Source organism: Myotis lucifugus, unplaced genomic scaffold (assembly GCF_000147115.1).
Source record: "Myotis lucifugus unplaced genomic scaffold, Myoluc2.0 scaffold_5041, whole genome shotgun sequence".
Classification (NCBI taxonomy): domain Eukaryota; kingdom Metazoa; phylum Chordata; class Mammalia; order Chiroptera; family Vespertilionidae; genus Myotis; species Myotis lucifugus.
The window spans coordinates 1-10647 of NW_005876089.1; the positions used below are offsets into that span (position 1 = coordinate 1).

The 10647-nt window shown below is 41.3% G+C and overlaps 1 protein-coding gene across 1 annotated transcript; it reads right to left on the reverse strand.

Moving 5' to 3' along the window:
• Positions 1–499: 499 nt before the first annotated feature.
• Positions 500–3113, reverse strand: LOC102433155 (glutamate-rich protein 5-like). The gene is made up of 2 exons (XM_006109019.3): positions 2183–3113; positions 500–640 (listed from the first exon to the last, which is right to left on the reverse strand). Exons 1-2 carry the CDS (start codon positions 3111–3113, stop codon positions 534–536), a joined length of 1038 nt encoding a protein of 345 aa, XP_006109081.1. The 3' UTR covers positions 500–533.
• Positions 3114–10647: the final 7534 nt, after the last annotated feature.

The following is a 10647-nucleotide window of genomic DNA, read 5'->3' on the forward strand; positions in this document are numbered from 1 at the left end:
GTGTAGCCTTTCGCTGTGAAAACGCCTCATCTCGCAGCAGCACCAGTTTGAATTCCTTTGACAAGGATTTTGTTAACATTTTTAACACAACATGATGAATAAGGCTCTACAGTAGTAGATAGACTCTAGAAGAGAAGGTAATGAGATGACATACTTTCTAAGGTTTTTACCAGCCTTTCTGTTGTAGGAAAGACATCCTAGGTATAGTTTGCATCATTTTGTTGTTCATTCTTATTCCACAGTAATTATAACTCTGTGACTTTATTATCCTGAGCTCCCTAAAACTTGCTAACTCCCTCCTCCAGCCACCAATACCTAAAGGTTTATATTTTCATTTTAGGGTCTCATTTTCTAAACTGAATTGACCCATTGCCACAATGAACACCCTCAAACTCTTTACTGATCATAAACCCTAGTTGTTATTGGCTCTGGCTAGTGTCATTAAGGTGAGATCTGTAACCACAAGCTTCCCTACGTCTTTCTGTCCTCTGTGATGACACTGTGTCCATTCACCCTTCCATCACCATACCTATCTAGGTGGCTGCTGGAAGATCCACAGCTCCTCCTGTTTCTTCTCCTTTTGTTTCAGCTCTTTCACTTACTTTCTCCATCTCTGTTCCAACCTCTTCGCCTGTCTCACCTGGAAAAGTAACCACAGGAGATATTAAGAGATGCTTATTGAGCATTAACAATAAAGTACCCACAGGTGGTTGCCAATGGGGACAGATTTTTGTTGTTGTTAATCCTCACCCAAGAATATTTTTTCCATTCATTTTTTAGAAAGAATGGAAGAGAAGGAGGGAAAGAGAGAAACATCGATGTGAGAGAGATACATCGATTGGTTGCCTCCTGCACATGCCCCAATAGGGAATATAACCCTGAACCCTTCAGTGCCCAGGCCGACACTCAACCACTGCTACACTAGCTATGGCTGGGGACAGCTCCTACTCTTTAGGTCTAAACAATACATTTTTTTGGTGGTTTCAAGAAAGGTGATCACCCTGGTTCTCTCAGATCCTCTGAATGCCAATAACAACACTTCTGAATCTGGACACTGCACATACCAATCTATTTCCCTAAGAAGTCGGTTTGGACAACACTGGCCCCATGCTCATGGGTGGAGCCAAGAAGCAGCTGCCTCTTCGATAGAGACCATGTTCCTATTGACCAAAGTCCCTGTGAGCTCCGCGTGACCTTCCATGTGCCGCTCACTTCACTCCCTCTCATTATCCTAGGCCCCAAAGCTTGACTTTGCCAGCCCTGGTCTAACAAATATCTGCTATTTCTTGTTTCTCCCTTGTTGCTCCCAGAGTGCTTCTACATATCTTCATCAAAGTGCTTATCTCAATAGATTGTGGTAATCTGTTTAAATTCTGCCTTCTTCCCACTAGACGGTGACCCCCTTGAGAACAGGAGCAATCTCTTACTCCTTCTGAACCCTAGCGCCTCGCGTATGATTAAGCACAAAAACCACTGTGCTAATAAATGAAATAATTAAGCAACGGAGGGATAAATGCTTCACTTATAGTGTGAAGCTAACATTAGCCAAAATGTAAATCATGCCCCAGAAGAAATGTTATTTTTTATAATAACTCCAATATAGGCACCATTTATTTTTCTCTGGTAAGATACACTTAAAAAACACCATATGCCCAAACAATACATTTCCTCTAGTATTCTCTTAAAGGTAAAAAGCGTATAGGAGGACAAGGGCAGAGTAATTTTCTAAGGATAAAACTGGCGAAGATAAAAATTACACTGTAAGATCCATTATTTGTGTGTTCTTTCCTTAGGAGGTCAATTCCTCCACTAACCATCTATTCATATTTCCCTTGGAACCTCACACCTCACATGGGACCTGATGAACAGTAATCATGGGAAAGTCCAGAAATTTTAACATGTTGGCTTCAATATTCGGTTCTCTCCAATGATGAAACTCTAGGTTAAAAATCTGGACACAGAATGTGCTTTAGAAAAGTTTGCTGGAAAGCCAAACGCCTGTTTTCCAGATATGGAAACCTTTTTGACTTGGGTCAAACGAACTTCGACCACCTGTAATAGATACTTCAGTGTATGTAGAAGCCACATCCTTCCCCCCCACCCCCCACCCCCGCCCCCCGCCCCAGGATGACCTCTTATGAAGCCCATCTAAACATCCTGAATCTCTAACAGCATCTCTTACCTTCAATGTTGTGGTCCACCTTTTTGGTGTGAACTTTCCTGACCATTGCCATGTTTGTCCCTGTTTCCAGAGTTCCTGCTGGACGCTCCACGCTTCCGACTATTCCTTCAGGTTGAATCTGCTCCATGTTTACCAGGCCTTCAGGAGTTTTAGGAATCAAATCGTTCTTTACAGCTGCTTCCACAAGCTGACTTCCTTCCGATATTTCCAGAAATCCTTTCCCTTTGGACATTGTTTCTAGAAGTTGGGATTGCTCATCCCTCCCCAGTGTTTCTTGAAGTTGATGTTCCTCGGCTGTTTCAACAGGCTGACGTCCTTCCAATATTTCTGGAGCTTCAGTCTCCGTGGGAACGGTGTCTAGGAGTTGGGGCTTTGCTGGAGGTTGTGACTCTCTACCTGCTTCCAGAGGTGGGATTTTTCCAGCTCTTCTTAGAGGTTTCATCTCTCTGGCAGTCTGTGGAGTCTCGGTGTCTCCTACGGCTCCAGGGGAGTCCCTCTCGCCAGCTGTCCTCAAAGGCTGATGCCTGGCTTCTGTTCCTAAAGGTTCCGTCTCGGCATTTCCTTCTAAAGGCTGGGCCTCTGTCACTGCTTCCACATCTTTCTGTCCTCCTGCTCCTGGAGTTTCATCTTTGCCATCTTGCTGAAGTGGCCCAGACTCCTGGGGTCCCTCTAAAGGCTGAATCTTCTCTGTGGATCCCAGCGGGTCTGCAGCATCCTTTGCCAAGGGCTGATCATGAAGGGATTTAACACCATTAGCTGTAGACGCTGCTGAAATCTTGAGTTTCTCTAATGGAGGAAGGCTTTCCTTTTGTGCCTTGTCATAAATAGCAGATTCTCTTCCCAATGTATGGGGTTTGGGTTGGACAAAGCAGGACTCACTTTCTTCTGTGGTTGAAAAATACATAGTCGAAGTTACTTTTTGATCGTTCATTTGAAAAATAAAAAGAAAATACACATTCTTGTTTAGTTTCTATCTTGAGAAAGTATATTGCTATCAAGAAGTAGATTTGACAGTTCAAGACAGTCCTGGGTGCAATTGAGTACAGAAAGGCCATACCATGACCCTAACGCTCCCTAATTCAAGTCTCTTTGCTGTCTTCAGCTCACACACCTCATCCTGAGCATTCAGGTCCTTCAAAATCACAGTGTGTTTTTCCTGTGTGCTCCTTATGCACTTTCTCATGGTTCCTGTCCCATATTCTAATTTAGTACATTTTGTTTTCTCATGTTCTTGTCCCTGTTCCACCCTGCTTCCTCCTTAGATGTAGCTAAAGATTTCACCATGTGTGGTCCTTGGGCTGCTTGAAATGTCTCACTTTCCTCCTAAAGTAGAAGGACCCTGAGTGAAAGGAGGAGGCCTCATGACAGAGAAGCCCCATTAGGTCAAGACTAAGATGTCTGGGAAGGAAAGTGGCATGTTCAGTTCATTTCATTTTGGGGGCGCAGTGGGAAGAGAAATTAGGAGAGATCTGAGAAGCATGCATTTTAATGATGGCTCTTCCTCTAACTGTATGACCTGGGGAACGTAGCTCCCAATGATCTCGTCTGTAAAAGGGCAGTGTCCCTGTCTCTCCCACCTGTCTCAGCGTTCCCTGAGCCATCACCTCACATTAAACAATGAATGAAAAGTCATTGTGGCGATACATGTTTATACTCTTTGACCCAGTGATCCTGCCTCTGGAAATTTATCCTAAAAGCATAAATATCAGGAAAATGCTTTGGGGAAAAGTATATCATCCCAGTATTCTTTATAATAGCAAAAGCTGGAGAAGAACTTAAAATCTAAAAATTGTGGGAAAAGATAAATATTCTACTGGATGAAATATGTCTGTACCATGAAAAAGATGATGATGAGGAGCATATGCTAAAAATAAGAAAATAATTGATATACAAGTTAAAAAATCAGCACTCACCATTGGGCTAATCAAATTAAATAATGCATACAAAGTGTTTATTAGAACAAGTTACCCTAATCAGAAATGACAAGTTTCTAGCCAGCAAGGAGGAAACCTTGAGCAGTATTTCCAACCCCCTGGGTGACAGATCAGACATCCCAAAGACCTCACTGGCCTGTCTGCAGGGTTTTCTAGAGAATCAGTGAGAAAAGGGGATCTTGGTATTTTCCCCTTGTTGCCACCATCTCTAGGTTCTCGTAGGTTTTGAGCTTCGGGAACCAGGGATGCAGCCTGAGTCAGCTCAAGGGCAGAGCCTAGTCATCTTCCCACTCCTATTTTTACTTTGCTTTCTCCTCAGTCCCATTCATTTCTTTATCCATCCATCCAACAAACATTTGTGGAGCTAACTGTGGCGCTACTCTACATGTTTCTGCCCCCTTTCCTCATCAGTGTATGTAGAAATGCTGTCCTTGTGTGCAATGGCACACACGCTAATCCCCAAAGGCGCATTCTGTTAGCCGACAGATGTTAACAAGGCACTCATTTTGAAGAGAGGTGAACCTAAGCAATATCCCATGTAGGGAAGTATAAAACCATCAATAAAAAAAAAAAATTTAATCCTATAAAGGGCAAATAAAAATCAGATAAACCACTTTTCTTTTATAGTAGAAATACTTGGATTTGCTTATTTAAAATTAGTTTTGACCATCACAAAGTAAATGCAATAAAGTTTGAAGGTAAACCTAATTTTTAAATTTAACTACAGAGAAACAAGAACACATAGTTGGAAAGATACCTCAGAACGCTTGATAAGCACACATAATTCCCGTGGAATTTTAACTGTTAAAAACAATGTGTTTTGTGGGGTTTTTTCAGTCTTTATCCTTAAAGGGCAAAGCTCTGACCCCCCTTGGCAGTTCCCAAGGAGGGGTTCAAGGAATGAACAATAGTAATAGCCCTGACAGTAGAGAAGCTTTGAGGTCATTAGGGTATTTTCCAGACATTAACACTCACTTGCCGAGCTTTAGTCTGGTATTTGGATTTTAAAAAACCAATCGTTACCCAGTACTACCTACACTTGTACACACCAGGATTTGAAGCCTAGCCAAGTTCCATGCTTTTATCAGTTTTGGTGAGCCTTTCAGTAACCCCCCACAAGTATTAGGTTTTTATTTTAAACTTGATGTTGTAAAACATTAACATAAGTGAAACTGTACACAGGAGCTGGGACATGTGGCAACCTCACAGGAGCATGATTTAGCAGAACACAATAAAACTTTGTTTTGCTGTGTTGACCTTTTCCTGTTTGACTAGAAGACCCTCTTAACAATCCAACACTTCCCGAGCCCATTTTGGCCAAAATTACTTTCCAGTTTCTGTATTCTATGGGTCCCGATTCCTACTCTCTCTGCTTTTCTAAGTAGTACTCCCACCCCGCTAAATTCCCATCTGTTTACTCATTCATTCACCCATCCACACACTCTACAGAAATGAATTGCATTCCTCCTAGGTGTAAGGTGACATGACGAGCTCTGGCAGAACCGAACCTAGACCCCAGAGGGGACTGGAGTTTGCTAGAAGAGCAGGGTCCAGAGCCTCACATACTAAGCCCCAACCCCATCATTTACTAGCTGTGAGACCTTGGCCAAGTTACGCATCCTCACTGAGCTGCGGTTTTCAGCTGTTTGGTTATCTAATGTTTGCTTTATTTATACGGCTCTTGTAGGAACTAAATGAGATCACGGGCTAAAAATCTTGGAAACAAGTGGGTGCCCCTATCTTATCTCCTGACTCCCGCTCTGTTCCCATGTTCTGATGCAGCTGCACCAAAGCCTTCAATTTTAGAAAAAGATTTATTGTACTGTTGATGAGAGTGTAAGCTAGTCTAACCCTGAGAAGTCACTTAGGCAGTTATCTATCGAATTATAAATGCACGTGCCCTCTCCCATTCTGGGAAACTGTCTACAGTCACGCTTGCACACATTCAACATGACGTCTGTGTAAAGGAATTCAACAGCAGCCATTTGCAACAGGAAAAGACTGAAAACAAATAGGGGACTGGCTAAGGAAATCACACACTGTATTCTTTAAATAAGTATAAAAAAGGAGAAAGTTCTCTATATACCAATATAGAAAGATCTCCATATTGGTAGGTGAAAAAAAACAAGGTGAAGACTATTGGTTATAATACACTATATTTCATGAACAAAGATGGGAGAGAGAAATGATATTTGCAATCTGTAAAGAAACTTTAGAAGAATACACAGAAAATTTTTTTACTCTTAGGTGAGATCAGAACTAAGCAGATGGGGGGGGGGCTGGGGTAGGAGGTATGATTTGCACTGTATGCACTTTTCAAATGTTTTCATTTTTTTCAGCCATATATGTAGTTCTCATATTCCATTTTAATTCACTGTACATAATAACCAGGCCTACCGCAAAGACTTACCAAACATTCTCTGCGTGCCAGGCTCTCAAGGGAACACAAAGACATACAAGACTCAGTCCAGCCTGGCCAGTGTGGCTCAATGGTTGAGCACTGACCTATGAACCAGGAGGTCACGGTTTGATTCCCAGTCAGGGCACATGCCTGGGTTTCGTGCTCAATCCTCAGTGTGGGGCACCCAGGAGGCAGCTGATCAATGATTCTCCCTAATCATTGATGTTTCTATCTCTTTCTCCCTCTCCCTTCCTCTCTGAAATCAATAAAAAAGTATATATATTTTAAAATGATTCAATTCAGAGAGTTCTAACATTTAAAAGACAGAAATCCCATTTGTATAATATAAAAATTCAAGTTAGTGTTACTGATGTTTGTTCTTCAATTTTAAAAAATTGACTACGCCGTAACCGGTTTGGCTCAGTGGATGGAGCGTCGGCCTGCGGACTGGGGGGTCCCGGGTTCGATTCCGGTCAAGGGCATGTGCCTTGGTTGCGGGCACGTCCCCAGTGGGGGGTGTGCAGGAGGCAGCTGAATTGATGTTTCTAGCTCTCTATCCCTCTTCCTTCCTCTCTGTAAAAGAAATCAATAAAACATATTTAAAAAAAAAAAAAAAAACATTGACTACCTAGGACTGAAATTCACTGTGTGAAAACACTGATTGAAGACTGAAGGTATCTCCACTATACAAATAACAATGGACATAACTGTGTGAAATTCAAGTCTCATCCGATTGCCTTGGCAGCAGGGACTCCACACAGTCGGGGTTGAGGCTAGAACAAACAAACGACTATCTGTGAGTGGAAATGTACACATTAACCTGGCAATGAATTTGTCAATAATTACCATCTATTTACTTTGTCCACTTTTATGCTTAAGCTGTAAAACCTCAGGAAGAAGTCTTCCCAGTGGATGGCATTCATTTTAGAAAAGAGTTTGGGAAAGAGTGATCCATGAAACCAGGGGCTGGAAGCACTGGGAGGAGGGTTCCCAGGCCAAAGCTTCCGGTCCATTAAAGCCTGTGAAGTCAGCAAAACCTTTGTGTTCAGAGTCCAACAGCTACTCATGGCACCGAAAAGGATAGAAACTGCCCTAATATTTATAACTTGCTTCCACAAACAAGAAATTCCAACTCTGTCTAGTTGTCCTTTGGGGAGGGTGGAGCATTCAGTAAAAATCTGTTACTATCAGGTACCAGGCACTGTTCTGTACTTTGAGTAGCACTAATTAATGACTTACAATCATAGGCCACTCTCTACTTCTTTCCCTCGTCAGTGGTCTTGGAGGTGATGGGAGCTCGGTGGTATTGAGGATTGATGGGTCAGACTGATGTCGTCATGTGAATGGGTTTTCCTATTCAGCATAGCAGCTCCCTGACCAAGAGCTGCTATTAGATTTAAATTGGAGCCCAGAAAATAAGTACCTTCATATTTTAGTTTCACAAGATTTAAGAGCCATAAGAGATCTTAAGAGGTAATCGAGTTCAACCCATTATTTATGATTCTTTTGCTGATAATACTGCATCATGTATAACAAACAGTTCTTAAGCCAGCAGCAGAAAGTTGTTAGGTGGAACTGTCCACGTAAGTCCAGTCTACAGGCTACTTGCTGTATTTTCGCTTTAACCCATGGGGTTCGAAGGTTGATATTGTGAATTTAAAAGAATATCTTATGTGATAAAGATTATCTGTATCTCTGTGGGAAGCCATTGGAAGTTTCTTCACATCTTGGAAGCAAATATAAACTTCATATTTTACTGACTCTTATTTAGAGATAAATATTTATTATAACATTATAGTTATAGTATTTATATATGTATGAATTACATATATCATATTTGTATGCTTACTATCATATACAGTATATCTAATTTAGAGATCACAATAAATACTCTATTATACTTTATATTTCTTTTGTTGTTTGCATAGTGGATAACCACCCTCTAATGGCAATCAAGGGTGATGTAAGGCCAAAACAGATTTAAATCTAGTTATCACAAGCTGGTTTACGGGGGAATAGGTCAAGTTCTGGAATCAGAGTACCTGAATTCCAAGCCCAGCTCTGACTCTTAAGGAGCCCCATAACCTTGGGCAAATTATTTACTCTTTTCTATAAAATGGAGAAATCATAAGACTTAAAGTCATAGCATTGTTGTAAGGATTAAATAAAGTAATTCATTCATCAATTCTATACCAATCATTGTTAGGCACTGGGGGGCACAGGAAGTAAATGTATGTACAGGACATTTAATAAACTTGGACTGTTTTTATCTAAAAACGCATACACACTTGAGATTTTATATCAAGAAGTTTTGACCTGCAGAAGCAGGAATGAATTATTTATCTGGCCTCCAGTATCATGGAGGTGAAATGGTGATGAACGTACAATAGTATCCAATTACATGAGAGTATTGTCTGAATGAGGCTCAGAAGCAAAACACCTGTTGATTGACTCAATATGTGCATTGAGCATATTATGCAGCATATTAATTAAATTTCTATGCATTGAAACTGATGGTCAGGTATTTTAACATTTCTTTCAGAACAACATACATGAAACTTAGAACAGCAATGAAAGCATGAATAAACAGAGAGTACGTGTGACTCAAGTTTATGGTTATTAATATTAGTGATAATTTTTCAAAGGTCACTCACTATTTTATGAGAGGATTAAAAACTCCATTCCATCTATTAGATACTTTTGCCCCTCCCCAAGGGCGACATTCCCTACAATACATGTTTTTCTCAATTTAAAAATTGATAATGATGATTTCATGCTCTGCTGTTGAGACCAGGATGCTACTCCTAGGTTACCTGGGTCATGGCAGGGGATAGGAGGAGCCAAAGTAATATGCTGTATCTTCCTCAAGCTTTTCCCTCGGAACAGAATGCAAAAGCAACCTGATTTCACAAGATAAAACATGAAACATCAAAGAAACTGTTCCTTGCACTGGCCTTCTGAGAGCATATTTGGGGTACAGCGGCTTTCGACTCTTTGTGAGAAAGGTTGGTACATCAGGAATGGGTTTCCATCTTTGCACATTGTTGTCAGTCATGAGGGGTTTGGAATCACTTTTAATAGGCTTTAGTTTTTTGCCTATTTTTAAATTCTTTATTGCTATCTGTTACCTACTGAAGCTAGAAATAAACGATCGTAGACCATGAAAATGACCCCAATAAAACATTTCTGACCAGGACTCAGGATCTGAGCTTTGACACAGCATTCATGGAAACCGTACTAAAAATCAGAGAGGAAGATATCTGTTTTAGGAATAACATAAGGTGCTAAAAGAAGACCTGTGAGCCGAAACCGGTTTGGCTCAGTGGATGGAGCGTCGGCCTGCGGACTGGGGGGTCCCAGGTTCGATTCCGGTCAGGGGCATGTGCCTGGGTTGCGGGCACATCCCCAGTGGGAGATGTGCGGGAGGCGGCTGATCGATGTTTCTCTCTCATCGATGTTTCTGGCTCTCTATCTCTCTCCCTTCCTCTCTGTAAAAAATCAATAAAGTATATTAAAAAAAAAAAAAAAAAAGAAGACCTGTGAAAAGGAATTAATCAGAGTACAAAATTTCCCTAAAGTTAGTCTTGAAGAAGACTGTAAACTAGCTTGAAGGAATTTGCTTACTAACCTTCAGAGGTTTGTCCAAAATGTTAGCCATTCAAAACCTAAGAAGTGAGAGCTGTAAAACCCAGTCATTCTCTACTTCATTAATCTGCTTTTTTTCTTCTCACAGCCCTTATCACTGTCAGAAACTATCTTAGTCATTTGTTTAACTTGGTTATTGTCTGTCTCTTCCACCTCCAAACTCCAAAAGCAGAGTCTCTGTGGTGATGGGGGGGGGGGGGGGGGGAGTCACTTGGGTCGCCAGCATCTAGCCAAGCACCTATTATACTGTATACCTGAAGCTCAAAATATACTTGTTGAATTTCTTTATAAGACTCAGTGATGGCCACTTTCCATCCCTTGCGCATTTGTCAAGGAAAGGGGAAAGTGCATCTGACCTCTTCAAAAGTTCAGGGACCTCTGTGAAGCAGCGACTGTCCGTCTGTACTTTCTGCACTTGCCTTCGCCAATGCTGAAACACTGACCCTTCAAGGCGGAGATAGAAGGTCTGGATAGAAAACGGGTAT